This window comes from Arachis duranensis, chromosome 8, assembly GCF_000817695.3.
Source record: "Arachis duranensis cultivar V14167 chromosome 8, aradu.V14167.gnm2.J7QH, whole genome shotgun sequence".
Lineage (NCBI taxonomy): Eukaryota > Viridiplantae > Streptophyta > Magnoliopsida > Fabales > Fabaceae > Arachis > Arachis duranensis.
This window is the reverse complement of record NC_029779.3, coordinates 27719994-27734909: the sequence shown is the minus strand read 5'-3', so window position 1 is coordinate 27734909 and position 14916 is coordinate 27719994. Positions and strand designations below refer to the sequence as shown.

General features: G+C 34.6%; 3 protein-coding genes across 3 annotated transcripts; 1 reads left to right on the top strand and 2 right to left on the bottom strand.

Annotated features, from left to right (window-relative positions):
• Positions 1-1132: 1132 nt before the first annotated feature.
• Positions 1133-3124, bottom strand: LOC107461888 (superoxide dismutase [Cu-Zn], chloroplastic). Its single transcript, XM_016080446.3, is given in 9 exon segments — positions 1133-1308; positions 1795-1848; positions 2116-2191; positions 2271-2302; positions 2387-2464; positions 2467-2482; positions 2573-2612; positions 2687-2748; positions 2826-3124. Coding segments are annotated over 9 exon segments (648 nt in total). The 5' UTR covers positions 3090-3124; the 3' UTR covers positions 1133-1282.
• A 677-nt stretch (positions 3125-3801) lies between these two features.
• LOC107461852 (uncharacterized) lies at positions 3802-9597 on the top strand. Its single transcript, XM_016080407.3, has 7 exons — positions 3802-4104; positions 4394-4613; positions 4698-7291; positions 7489-7542; positions 8009-8340; positions 8597-8892; positions 9160-9597. Exons 1-5 carry the CDS (start codon positions 3802-3804, stop codon positions 8264-8266), a joined length of 3429 nt encoding a protein of 1142 aa, XP_015935893.1. The 3' UTR covers positions 8267-8340; positions 8597-8892; positions 9160-9597.
• Positions 9598-10138: 541 nt separating this feature from the next.
• On the bottom strand, positions 10139-11498 carry LOC107461853 (transcription factor FER-LIKE IRON DEFICIENCY-INDUCED TRANSCRIPTION FACTOR). Its single transcript, XM_016080408.3, has 4 exons — positions 10890-11498; positions 10591-10794; positions 10339-10512; positions 10139-10249 (listed from the first exon to the last, which is right to left on the bottom strand). The coding sequence occupies exons 1-4, from the start codon at positions 11412-11414 to the stop codon at positions 10145-10147; spliced, it is 1008 nt and encodes a 335-aa protein (XP_015935894.1). The 5' UTR covers positions 11415-11498; the 3' UTR covers positions 10139-10144.
• Between the last annotated feature and the right edge of the window lie 3418 nt (positions 11499-14916).

The following is a 14916-nucleotide window of genomic DNA, read 5'->3' as shown; positions in this document are numbered from 1 at the left end:
CTAATTATTGGTTGTTGCTTCCATTCTAAGCCCAACCTCTAACTAGAGACAGGTTGCATATTGAGAAAGTAGCTTTGATTTATTATTCATAACGGATAAGGGGGTTAGCTAAGTTGAGTTTCTTATATAGTATCTACATACATCAGCAACACTATCCAAACTCGAGGGTATCCGTTCCGCCTCGCACGAGAGCAGGTTGTCAATACCGCAGATAAGAGTGTGATTAATATTGAGTAAAATAAGATAGGACAAGATGAGGTCAGATAGTGCCAAAATTCATCCTTACTCCACTCATTTCATACATAAATTCATATGAATCATTTTATAGTGCATTGCTGTCATGCTGAATTTTTGTTGTGAGTATAGAAAAATTATGTCGAGTTATAATTCATTGGTGCTGTCATACTGAACTTACTGGACAATTGTATTTATAGTTGTATACTTATACATATGAATAATGAAATTCAAAAAAAAAGAACTTTTTTTTGTCAGGAGGAGTTAGCTGAACCTTTCAAATCCACATAAGATACTTTTTTTTTGAAAGAGAAATCCACATAAGATACTAACATAGAAGCTTTCTTAAGGGCTTAGGCTCAGTATTAGTTTGGTTGAGGCCTGCTTGTTACTCTACCCACTCCTTATTACCATTGTTGGGCCTTTCATATCCTACTTCAATAATATTTGGTATAACATAATTCATCAATATATCTTGATACCAAATTCTATCCAGCTTATACCTCAATACAATTAAACTTGGTTTGGTAAAATTTTTTAGAAAAGTGCTTATACTTTTTAAAAATTCAAGTTTCTCATTTAGTATTTGGTAAATAAAAAAAATTATGTTCATGTATTTGTATTTGTAGTTTTTAAAAGATTAGAATACTTTTGAAAACATCTAAAATAAAATTTTTTAAAATTTAAAAGTCTAATATAACCTCATATGTTAACTAATTTTTAAATTTTAAAAGTTATTTTATTAAATACAATTGTTTTTGCTTGTATTTATTGAAAACTATTTTTAATTTGATTTACCAAACATAAATGCTACCATTTTTAAAAAGTAAAAAAGATGGAGTAATATTATTAATCCTATTATAATAAATACGGGAGTAACGGACTATCTAAGAATCCATTTCAAGCAGGCTAATAAAAAGAGCTACATAATATAGTATGCGGAGTCTCTTGGATTCTTGTTTTGGAAGGACATCATGCATTCATGTTTCATAGTTTACATGGATAATTCAACAACGCTAATAACTGATAGGCTAACATAGAGTTGCATTCACTCTGGAGTCAGACCAACAACCCCTGAAAACAAGGAAGCAAAAGACACAAACATCAGGTTTATGATACAGATATATTGAAGTATAAGTACTGTGAACATTGTGAAATTAAAAGAGCACTGATTAAGGATTAAAAAAAAAGGAAGCTTCATGTTGGAGATGTGAAATAGATAAGTTTTCAATGCATTGGAAAAAGGCAAAAAAAGAAAAAACTTCTGAAAATATACTCTTTTTAGTATCTTTAACTAGTACTCTTAGAACAATGGAGACACTGGTCAGCAAAACCTGAATCATATATACAAAAATCTTATGTTACAAGTGAAACTTAGTTTAACATGATTAGTTGATTATGTATATGGACCAATGGGGATTTTATCAAAGAAACGCAATTAATCACAGATATTGAGAATCCTTCATCTTTCGACAACAAAGCTAAAAGTGCATCAAACTATATAATCAGATGGAATGGATTGATTGATGTATTTGAAAAGGTTCATAAAATTCTTCATACCACATGCCAATCTTCCACCAGCATTTCCAGTGCTCAAGCTGAGTTCCTTCCCACCTGCAAAAGCATAAGTAAAGTAAAATGCAAATTAGACTAAAGTAAATAATGCTCTAGTTATGAGTAAGCAAGGAAGTCATGATGTAAGTCCACAGTTACATGGCAACAACAAAAACATTAGCACGAAAAGAATAAGCCAATTCCATTTTCATCTAAGGTTTACTTGGATCAGACAACAGTGAAGAAGCTTTTAAGAAATTTCTTGTGCAGCAGCAAGAGTTGTAAGGCAGAGATGTATATAAAAATGTATAACAAGGAAATGCTAACCTTTTCCAAGGTCATCCTCAAGCTCATGAACCACCAAGGCTCTTCCAACTACTGAATTGGGGCCAATCAGTGGTATCTACACAGAGAAAAGAAACACAAAAATGATTGGGAATTCAAATTAACAGACGGAAATGAAACTGAACGAAAGAAGGCACCTGATTGTCGACAATTGTTGCTTCTGCAACTCCTGCATTTCAAACATGATGTACAGATTGATTCAAAAATCAGTCCAAAGCAAGCAAAGACGAAAGATAAGAGAAAGATGGATTACCATCTGCATTAGCAACTATGTTTCCCAGGTCACCCGCATGGCGAATTTGATCTCCCGGAGCACCATGTTTCATCTTATTAGGATTAAAATGTGGTCCTAAATATGCCATTGAAGAAGCAAACACTTAAAAATTCATCAAATAAGAACCACATAGCAAAAAATAGAAGGGGAAAACAACGGCAATACCAGTTGATACACAACCTTTGGTGGTATCACCATACTCATGCTGCAACAAATGAAAATGACTTCAATTAAAGGACTTGCAAGCAAAAACCCTAAAGACTAAGAGAGAAGACTCACTAGGTGAAAACCATGAGGCCCAGGAGTAAGGCCAGTAACACGAACGTTAACAGTTGTTGAACCTACAAGAAAGGAAGTTGCAGGATTCATCGAATTTATTGTTATCAATTATGATTGCGTAGAAGAAAGGAAGGAATACCATTGAGTTGTTGAGTGAGGGTGACGATGCCTTCGACGGGGGAAGTGCCCCTGAGGACGGTGACGGCTTTCTTGGTGTTGGCGGCGATGGCGGTGATGGAGTTGGTAGGAAAGAGAGGAAGCTGGAGTGGGGAGGAAGCAGCTGAGAGAACAGTGTGGGCGGCCATGGCGGCCAATGCAGCCTCTTGCATTGTGTGATTGGAGGAGAAGAGTGAGTCAATGGCGGAGAAGTTTCTTTATCTTCTTCAATCCACATGCCACACATTCCACGTGCTCTTCATTTCCTTTCACTTTTTCCTTCAAAATCAAATTAAATATTTTGAAAACATTTTCTCTCTTTCTATTAAAAGTTATTTTATTTTTAGTCTATACTATAATATAATTTTTGAACAACTATTTTAAATAGATTGATTTTAATATTTTTAATAAGATTCGTTTAAACCATTTTTTAAATATTGAGTTAAAAGATTTGTAATTTTTATTTATATGATAATATAAGATAAGTATACATTTTTTTATATTAATAATATATTATTTAATTTTAAAATCAATTTCAAATTACTTTCGAAGTTTTAACGCATTTTTAATATTTAGCACTTTAGCTTGCATCTTACAAAACGAAAAACAAAAGTTTAAGATGTTCTGAAAAAAGTTTTTGTTTACTTTAATTTTGATGAACAACAAAAATTTAAACATACACGTTATAAATTTTCAATAAATTTAAAGTGGAGTACAATTTTAGTAATAAAACCTGAAGTTTTGAGTTGAATCGTTGAGACCGTACACGAACTAATAAGAAGTCCACGTTACAAAAGGGGTAGAAAGAAAAGTAGTGAACAGTGATTAGCGAACTGGAACATATCAATCAAGCTCCCCAAAACAATTATAAATCAAAACAAAATAATTAGGGGGATGAAGATGAAGATGTTAAAGGAAGAAGAGCATTGCCGAAGCTCCCAATCTTGAAGAACCACGCTATGGAAGCGCGAAAACGGAACCCTTCTCCCTCTCCAGTTCGTGTTCTCATCCGCCCTCCTCATTCCCCTTCACCGCCGCCGCTGCCTCCGCCTTCCTCCTCCGACCACCAACCTCCAGGGGAGTGGTTTAAAAGCAGGAGAATCAGTTATTTCCGCGACCGCGATAACGGGATTCTGTTCCTGCAGTTCTGCTCCACGCGCTGTCCCGTGATTCATGGATTCGAAGACCCCGCACCGGGATTTGATTCTGTTGCGGAGGAGCACGAGTTCGGCGACCTCCAGGGAACGCTTTTCATGTTCTCTGTAAGACATTTTGATTCTCTCCAAGTATCTTATTTGCAAATGCCACAACACTAATGTTAATGAGTTTTGTTTTCCTAATCTAATCCTATTGTTGTTTCAAAACTTTAAAGAAGTGAATTTGCCATGGTGTTGAGCGTTCCAAACTTGAAGAATTAGAGTAGGGTTTTTCAATTATAGTTATACTGTTATCGATTGGAGTTGTGAGCTTAAGAAATTGGTACGGATGAGATTTAGATGATAATATTTGAAGTTGTGCAGAGTTGTTTTAATTAACAATCTAGAAATGCAGGTTTGCCATGTTATCGTATATATTCAGGAGGGGTCACATTTTAATACTAAGATTTTGAGGAATTTTCGTGTACTACAAGCAGCCAAGCATGCTATGGTTCCGTTCGTAAGATCCCAAGCTACACTATCGCAGGCTACTACGCCACCATTACCGTCCCGCTCACATTCGATGTCATCCCCTTTGCAACCTTCCACGTCGGGAAACAGTTCTTCTTCTCCAGGTAGAGGTGGTGGTAACTTGAGTCGCAATGCTTCGGCCATATCTCTCATGTCAGGATTAGGTTCTTATCCTTCTTTGTTTCCAGGACAGTGCATACCTGTCATACTGTTTGTATTTGTGGATGATTTCTCTAGTTTATCCAATTCAAGCACAAATGGGGAGGACACTTCTGATGCCTCTTCTCTTAGTCAGTCTTCAAGTTTGAATACAGTGGCCAAAACAAACTTGCCTGCAAAAGGTTCTGGTTCAGTAGTTGTGCTGGCACGCCCCGCAAGTCGATCTGAAGGTGGATTTAGGAAGAAACTACAGTCTTCACTTGAAGCACAAATTCGTTTTCTGATTAAGAAATGCCGTACCTTGTCAGGTTCTGAAATAAATCATTCTGGTGTGAGAGGGGCTACCCCAGTCTCTGCACCTTTGTTCTCACTTGATGCATCGAGAGCAGTTATATTGTTAGATCAGTTTTCTAATAAAAAAGGTGAATCTCTTGACTTTGCCAGTGGACTTGTTGAAGATGTGTTAAATGGGAAAGCAACATCCGATTCCCTCCTGTTGGAAACCCACGGGCAAAGTTCAAGCAAAGAAGATTTAATATCTCTTAAAGAGTTCATTTACAGGCAAGCTGATATTTTGAGAGGGAGAGGGGGACCAGTCAATACCAACAGTGGCTCAGCTGCAGGTGTTGGTATGGTTGCAGTCGCTGCTGCTGCAGCTGCTGCCTCAGCTGCATCAGGGAGAACATACACTACTCCGGATCTTCCAAATTTTGAAGTTTGGTTAACTTCTAGTAATCATATTTTGAGCAGAGTTCTCTGTGCAAAAGGGGGTTGCTTGGATGAATTGGAAATGATTAAAAGAAAACCCCGTCCAAGGAACACTGCCTTACCAGCGGCAGAAGGATCTTTGAAGGGCACAAATACTTTTGATGTTGCAGTATCTTGGTTGCAAAGTGGTAGAGGGCTGAACACTAAATTTTCGACTTCATGGTGCCAAAAAGCCATTCCAACTGCAAAGGAGATTTATTTAAAGGACTTACCTCCTTGTTATCCTACTTCACAGCATGAAGCCCATTTAGAGAAGGCTTTACATGCGTTTCACGCAATGGTCAAAGGACCTGCAGTGCAACACTTTGCAAAAAATTTGGAAGAGGAGTGCACTTCCATTTGGAAATCCGGAAGGCAATTGTGTGATGCTGTTAGTTTAACAGGCAAACCATGCATGCACCAAAGACATGATGTTGAGATTGGTAATTTAGATTCAGGAGATTCACACAAGCCACATTCCAGTGGCTATTTTTTCCTTCATGCATGTGCTTGTGGACGTTCTCGACAGTTACGTCCTGATCCCTTTGATTTTGAATCAGCTGATGCTATTTGCTTTTCTGACTGTGATGAGCTACTTCCTGCAGTCAAACTACCAGAAGTAAAATCTGTGGGACCTATTCAATCTTCTTCTTGGAGTTTGCTTCGTATTGGGGGTGCAAGATACTATGAACCTTCTAAAGGCTTAATTCAGAGTGGGTTTTGTGCCACTCAAAAGTTTCTTTTGAAGTGGACAGTATACCTAGAGAAACAGAAAAGACCAAATGGGTTGACAGAGAGCACAGGAAAGCAAGATTCTCTAATTCCGCCACCCAAGGTTGAACATATTGCAGATGCAAAGAAAACTGGAATCAGACAACCCTATCCAGCTGTCCTGAATGGAGCAGAAGATCATAAAACATCGTTAGAAATTATAAAGCCTGATGATAAAAAGATAAGTTTTGGTAGAGGAATTCCTATGCCCAAAATGAGAAAACCTTTTTCTGAGGTTGTTGCTGGATCAGTGGCTGCTGATTCAGGATTCCCTCCTCTCCAGCAAAAGAAATTGCCTATATCAGGTTCAGAGAAGGGTACAAAGCAAAGTAATCCCAGTAATCAGATCGCAGAACGAGTTAATACAGCTACTGATCATCAGTTATCTCAAAAATCTCAAGATATATCATTTACTCAGGGACCTGTTGATAGTAATGGCAATAATAGCAACAGAGGTAGTGATCCATTCTTAAAGATAGGTAGCAACGTGGTGCCTGTACACATGAACGGTGGTGAGAGGAGCCAATCACATTCTTATGCAAAGAATGTGATGGTGTATGTTGGCTTTGAGCATGAGTGCCCCCGTGGCCATCGTTTCCTGTTAAATGCAGACCATCTAACCGAACTTGGATCTTTATATTCTTTCTCCGAAGAGTCTCGCAGATCTTCTTCTATGGACCCTACTGGCAGAAATCAGGCTTATCATGCTAAAGTCAGCAAGAATGCTTCCTGGGGCAAAGTGCATCGACGCTCAAATGAAATTCATGGTGCTTTCATAAATAAGGAAAGAGATGTGGCCAAATCAAGTGAAATGATTGCTAACGGTGATTTGACTTCAGATGGACTGATATATACTTCCATTCCACCAAATGAACACAATTTGGCATCTGTGGCTGAGTTGGCAAAGGCCCCGAATCATGCAAAAGAATTTGGGAGGGATCTTCAAGCTATTAATATGGATGGTGATGATCTTGCATTCTCGATGTTGAACCGCAACTTGCCTATCTACATGATCTGTCCGCACTGCAGGAATTCTAGGAATAAGAAAGATACACCAAAGGTTAAGTTTGCCAGTGGTATCTCACAGCTTAAGAGAATATTCATGGTATGGTTTGCTGCTCATTTAAGCATTTTTGAGTTTCACTTAGCAACATTGGTTTTTGTTTCCCCCCTTTTAATTTAATGCATATTAATACTTAAACATCAATGCTGGTTCCGATAAATTTCTCTCCATGCTGAGCCTCTTTTTGGGTGTAATTCTTATTTTACAAATCAGGATCCTGATCTATGTTATTGCTGTAGGTTACACCTCCATTTCCTGTGATCCTAGCAACATGCCCTAACATACAATTCGAGGTATGTCTTTATCGTTTCAGTATGCATGTCTTGAAATCGTTAATGTAACTATATAATATTTTGCATATTTTAGATGGTAGGCTTTTGGTAGATAAGAGTGAAATATGTCAAGAAATGAGTTTAGTGACTGGCGATAACAACCTTCTGTTGTGTAGTTATAGATTCCAGTGGCCTTGATATATGTAGTATTTTCCATGGTCTCATTTTTGCAATTGGTAGGAACACTTCCACCAAAACATTATTCAGTCAGCCGAGGACCAGAAAACCTTTAGAGTTACTTGTTTCTTTTTAGTATACCATCCCTGAAAGGCTGCATTGGTGGAGTTAGATTAATAAGGTGATGGTGTTTGATTAAATCCAGTTGTGCATTGTCATTACCTCTTTGCCCAGCATTTTTTATTGGACTTCTATTATTATGTTGTGATCGTTGTACATTCTGCTAAATTCGATATTATTCTCCTTGTAGACATCATGCCTACCTATGTCAGTTCCAGATCGTGAACGGAAATTGCAGTTCAGCCTTGGATGTCAAGTGATCTTACCACCAGAGAGTTTCCTTACCCTTAAATTACCATTTGTGTATGGTGTGCAGCTTGATAATGGAAACAAGCATCCTCTTAACCCCTTTGAAATACAACCAGAAATGACTGCCTGGATTACCAAGGGTACAGTACTGCAGATCTTGTCCAAGGGGATCAATGATGAGGGCTATCAAACACAGTAAAAGCTTGTTAAAATCTTTGGGTGGCATTGCTAGAGTGAAAAGGGAACGATGTCCATAGCTTCTCCAAAACTCAGGTGAAGTTCAACTCCCATTTTATCTGACAGAAAAATTTATGGGCAAAGTATACCGAGTTTGGCATCAAATGTTAAGCCATTAATGCAGTTTTTGCATTGATAAAATTAATTGCTGTTTCAAATGAAATTATTGTATGTGACTTTGCCAGGATATTGTTTATATTCTGGTGTGCCTTGAATTAATATTTCATGTATACTTTACAATATACTTGCTACATGATATGCATACCAAGTTATGATGGAAATGTCCTTGCAGGACAAGAGACTTTGTGGATGATGAGTGTGGTCCAGGTGGATGAAACTTGTTAGCTGCACACATAGTATGTACATCATTATTCAGGCTCTCTCATCTAGGTGCTGCGAATTGGACCTACAGAATGCTTATATCCCTGTGGGTGGCTTTCTAGCTTGTTCATCCATTCTTATATAATCTCACGTGGATTAATGCAATGAACAGCGCAAATATTGGTGTCTCCGGAAAATGAGTACTCAATCATTGGGGGTGTCTGTATAAGCATCAATAAGCAGGGAATCAGAACAGTCCATCGAATGGTACTTGTTTTATGCAATCTTATCTTTTATATATATTTAATTTCTCAATTTATTTGTTATAATAGTAATTTACTCTTCATTCTCTTGATTCTTGAACCTCCTTACTAACTATTGTCCCAAATTTCAATAGTAAATAGGAGGCTTCAGCCTATCAGAGACCTCATTAATGCCAATTTTAACCGTGCTACGTGTTTACGTTCTTGTGAATGCCACTAAACATTCCTTGTAATGAACTTCATCTGCTACAAACTGATTATAGAGCTGAAGTTTGATTGCAGGAGATACCCTCAAATTTGTACTTGATGCAACGGTTGATGGCATCATCAACAAAGATCTTGTACTTCAAGTCTTCAACATGAAGCATTGCAACTAATGATCAGAGACCTCGATCCTTGTGACATTTCATTAATGAAGCTGGAGAATGGAGATCAACAATAAAAGACAGAGCGCATTGCTGTTTGTTGATTTTCATGGTGATTAAGGCGTTGAAGTTGGCCATTTACTGCCATAATTATATTCATGTGTCTCCTTATTGGTTTAGGTTTAGTTTAAGGTTGTGAAAATCAGGATGCCACAAATATAGTTTGACTGGAGCATGTGGTGCCCTTCGTGAAAGCTTTACAGTTTACACATAATGTATTGCAATTTTTTTTTTGGTGACTTAATGTATTGCAATTTAGATAACGTTGAAATACCGTTGGTTTATGCTCTGCATTCTCAAAAAAAAAAAGACGAACCTTAAAGAGGAAAACAAGCAAACAATATCGTTTTACGTGTCTTCTTGTACGTGAATTATTTCTAACTCTATGGGTTGAAATTTAAATAGCTTCTGCTGCCTTCTATAATACCTTTTCTGAAATAATTAGTTGTAACAGCCAAAAAAGAAAATGAAATGGTACATTATAATTACTTAAACAACTGAAGCCTGTCCAAAAACTTAATTCTCCTATGCTGTTTTTTAATGTAGAAATTGCAAAACTACATAGAACGAAGTTATGAAGCAACTAACGGTAGAGTGGTAATAAGAGCCATCATATCAGGGTCAATTTAGATTGGTTTTTGAAAAAGTATTTTTTTTTATAAAATATTTTTTTTTACAGAAAAAAAATATTTTATAAAAAACCAATCCAAACAAACACTTGCAGTTACACTAATGAGTGATGACTATAAAGGCTTACATTTGAAAAGTTGTTTCGATTTGGAATCATAGAAGTCAAAAAACATGGTTTGAACAAGCGTGTATAGTGAAATGTCAATAATGAAAATTTGCCATGAATTCAAAGCCTTGGTTGAGAAGAGCGCCTGTCACCCATAGCTTCAAGTTTGGCAGGTTAACTTCTGGTTCAAAGCCTTTAACCTGTTTTCCAACAACACATAGTAGTGATTAAATTAATTATTCTTAAGCAAATTGTTGACTCATTAGAGTGAAGTAGAGTATTAACCCACATTCAATGTAAATGTAAGTAGTATAGTGTCACAAACAGTTTCAAAGTTTGAATTCCGAACACTGAAACCCACAAGAGACTCGAGAGCCCTGTAGAGTGATGCAGCAACTCCTCCTCCTTTGTTGCACACTATCTTCACATAATACCCTCTTTCTTCCACTTGAACCATCTCTATCTACAAAGCACACATAATAATATGTTAGTCACATGCAAAATCTAACTAGAAACTTATGGAAAATCAAATCATATAAACCTGCACTATCTTCTTGTTGATCGGGTGGCTATTGTGTGTGACTTGAACAGTTTTTATGTAATTGTCATCAAAGGATGCTTTGTAATTTTCTGACACAAACAGAGATGCTTCAAGTCCTGCAACCTCTGCCTTTAGCTTCTTAGCTTGTGCTTGAAGCTCATGCACGTACGATAATGCATCTCCAATGATCGATGCCTTATCCATCTGACACATGTTTGTAACACATTTGAGTTGAGGAACAAGCATATAAAACAATAACCAAACATAACTTAAGAAAAGATTGAGACTTGATGACACACCTTTGTTATGTTAGGGACCAAAGAGCGGAGTGCATAAAGCTTCTCCTTCATTCTGCTTCTCCTCCTCCTCTCAGAGATGAGAGTCTTGGACCTATCAGCTTTCAGCCTTGGTTTACCACTAAGATTAGCCTCATCAGTTGCAGTTGTGGTTGCAGAAGAATACTCTCCTTCATTTTCTCTATTAACCACCCCTTCATCAAAGCAAGAGAAGGAGCTAATAAGGTTAGTAGGGCTAGGATCATCACCACACACATTATTCATCATCACTTCATTGCTACTATTGTTGTTATGGCTCTGATGAATCTGATCATATGGAAGAAGTAAATGATTCTGATTCTGATTATCATCAAGGAAGCAATCATTGGTGATAATGTCTGAACCATAGTTAAAGAACACAGCAGCATCATCTTCATTATTATTATCCCCTCTAATTAAATTGATGAGCTGATCAAAGTTGGGGTCCTCAGTGAAATCATGCACCTCATAATCATTGTTGAATATCAGTGTTTCTTGGTGAGCATCCATTGTAATTAAGTGCGAGTTAGAGGGTCTAATGATTTCTGTTTATTTCTTTGAGCTGAGGTACGTACATGACCAGGTTTAAAGGTTGTTACATATATATATAGAAGTTGGCATAACCATATAATTATTATAATGTTAATTTGTGGTGTGTGAATGGAATAAGATTCTGGGTTTCTTTAATTTGAGTGGCAATGAAGGTTACTAACTTTTTAAATTATGGAATGTTAATTAGCTATAGAGATGTATGGAGGTTTAATTGTATTTTATTTTTCTAATACGACAACTTTTATTTTAAGCATGAAATGAAATATAAGTTATAATGGTAATAAACAAAGAGTGCCAAATCAGCACTATACCTATAAGAATAAAATATATGTTCAATTAGAGATGCAGAAGTCAGTTTTGATACTCCTTATCCAGAGAAGCAGTTANTGATCATGTTACTTGTTAGAAATTATTGCAGGATAAAGTAGTGGGTATTTGTGTGAAGAAAAAAAAAATTTCATTGAGTGGATAACACTAAAAACTTAAAATCCATTAAATGTTAGATCAATAAAAACTTTTTAATTATTAATTTATTATTTATTATTTATTATCTATTATATCTATTATATATTACTAATTTTATAATTAAAATAGGTTATATGTTACTCTTTTATTGTAATTGAAATTCAATTTTTTCTTCTAAAATTAGAGCGTCCTCTCCTCTCCAAAGATTTAATTATTTTAAAAAATTAATTTTTAAAGTAAGAGATATAAAATTAATTAATATTTATATTGATAGTTATAAAATTAATTCAAATTAATATTTTAAATAATTAAATATTTATTCTAAATAATTAATTATTAATCACAATATTAGTATTCTCTTCAAATTATATATAATAAATATTTAAAGGAAGATATCCGAAAATATATATTGAAAAGATAAACAATAAAAATTTAAAACTAAAAAAAATATAAAAAAATATACAAATAATAATAATAATAATAACAACAACAACATATATAAATAATATTATAGGATTATTTTTTATAGTTTTATGAGTTTATTTAAATTATATTATTTTATTAATTTAATTTTTTATAGAATATCAATTTAGAGAGAAATAGAGAATGAGAGAGAAAAGAGAGAAAGATAAAAAATGGAGAGAGAGTTTGTTAATTTTTGAAAAAAATATTTTATTTTAATTGTAATAAAAGAATATCTTATGATATATTTTGGTTTGTCAAATTAGTAATATAAATTATAAGTTATATATAGAGTGGAAGGATAGAGAGAAATAGAGAAGGGGAGAGAGATAGATAAGAGGATAGAAGAAGAAAGTTTATTAATTTTTGAAAAAAAATATTTTATCTCAATTTTAATGAAAAAATGTCATGTGATATATTTTGATTGTTAAATTAGTAATATAATATAGTTATGTTTTAATTTTAATATTTTAATTTTAATTTTAATTTTAATTAGAGAATGTGATATTATACATTTTGATTATCAAATTTGTAATTAGTCATTGATAATAATATATAAAAGAAATAGAGTGAGTGAAGAAACAAAAGAGATAAAGAAAGAAAAAGAGACGAGGAGATAACACTCTAATTTTAAGAAAAAGATTAAATTTCAATTACAATGAGAGAGTAACATGTGACACATTTTAATTATAAAATTCTAAATATATAATAAAAAATAGATAATAGATTAATAATCAAGGAACTTTTATTGACCTAATATTGTAATGAATTTTTAATTTTTTAATGTTACTCACTCAAAAAATATTAATAGAATTTATTTTCACATAAAAGACCCTCATAATATACACATAATTTTTGTCAACTCATTTCTTACTTTATGTAATCCCTAGCATATAACGTGATCAAACCCACTAACAACTTATATGCTACTCTTCACATGTCATTCGTTTATAAGTTAGTCCAATTTTAATATTTTTAGCCACTATAATTTTGGCCATCAAAGATCGCTCCTATATAGAGTTAAACTCCAAAATGGTTTCTGAGATTGGTATTTTGCACTAAAATCGTCTCTGAGATTCCAATTGCATTAATTATATTCCTGAAATTGAAAAAAATGCACCATATTAATCCCTGACTTATTTTTCATTAACGACGTGATGACATGGCAAGATGACGTGGACTGTATGTGACACGTGTCACTTCATAATTTGGCCATGTGTAATGATATGATGATGTGGTGACCAGTGACACGTAGCATGCTGACGTGGATGGTTGTGCCACGTGTCACAATGTTATTTGACCACGTGTCCACGTGTCGTAACAGTATTCATCCACGTGTCATCCATTATGCCTATGTTATATATACACAAATTAGTCCCTCACTTTTCATTAAGTGACTCGTTTTAGTTCATGAAATTGAATGTCGTGCACCAAACTAGTCCTTTCACAAATTTTTTTTATTTTTTTTAAATTTAAAATTTTAATATCTTGGATACACTAATTTCAATTCTATTCTTTCATATATCGTTTAAATACAAGTGCTTTTATAAAAATTTTTAAGATTTGTTTTAATTATATAATTTTTTTAATAATTTAACATTGGTAAATTTTGTAATATATAAGTATGTTATTATAAAAAAATAATTATATGATTGATTAGACACATTTTTTTTCATAAAAAATATGTTTTTAACAAGAAATTAATAATTAAAATAAACATTTTTTTCTTATGAAATACACGTTTTCGTTATGTATAAATGAACTAGATTGAAGGAACTTCAAGCACCTTCACTACCACCTTTGACCTCTGCAGTCTAGACGAAAGAGGTCGGAGATGGTAATGAGGGAAGCTTGAAATGTCTTCACGTCAACTCTAAGACGGCGGTTATTAGAGGTATCCGCAAGAAATTTTTTTTTATAAAAGTACTGAAAGAGATCGAAGATGGCAGTGAAGGTGTTTGAAAAGTCTTCACGTCAACTCCAAGTCGGCGATTAGGGTATTCGCAATAGAAAAAATATAATTGAAATTAATGCATTCAAAAATATTGAGAATTTTGAATTTATAGAAAAAATGAGAAAAAACTGGTGAAGGGACTAGTTTGGTGCGCGACATTCAATTTCAGGGATTAAAATGAGTCGCTTAATGCAAAGTGAGGGACTAATTTGGTGCATATACAACGATGACATAATGGATGACACATGGACGAATATTGTTGCGACACCTGACACAATTGAACACGTGGCCAAATAACATTGTGACACGTGGCACAACCATCCACGTCAGCATGCCACGTGTCACTGGTCACCACATCATCATATCATTACACGTGGCCAAATCATGAAGTGACACGTGTCACTTACAATCCACGTCATCATGCCATGTCATCATGTCGTTAATGAAAAATATGTCAGGGACTAACATGGTGCATTTTTTCAATCCCAGAGACGTAATTGGTACAATTGGAATCTCAGGGACGATTTTAGTACAAAACGCCAATCTCAAACACCATTTTAGAGTTTAACTCCTCCTATA

Coding starts and splice junctions, on each gene's coding strand:
- LOC107461852 (XM_016080407.3), top strand. CDS start 3,802: ATGGAAGCGCGAAAACGGAACCCTTCTCCCTCTCCAGTTCGTGTTCTC. Junction 4,105..4,393: donor GAACGCTTTTCATGTTCTCT/GTAAGACATTTT, acceptor CTAGAAATGCAG/GTTTGCCATGTTATCGTATA. Junction 7,543..8,008: donor GCCCTAACATACAATTCGAG/GTATGTCTTTAT, acceptor TTCTCCTTGTAG/ACATCATGCCTACCTATGTC.
- LOC107461853 (XM_016080408.3), bottom strand. CDS start 11,414: ATGGATGCTCACCAAGAAACACTGATATTCAACAATGATTATGAGGTG. Junction 10,795..10,889: donor TGGTCCCTAACATAACAAAG/GTGTGTCATCAA, acceptor AACATGTGTCAG/ATGGATAAGGCATCGATCAT. Junction 10,250..10,338: donor TACTTACATTTACATTGAAT/GTGGGTTAATAC, acceptor GTTGGAAAACAG/GTTAAAGGCTTTGAACCAGA.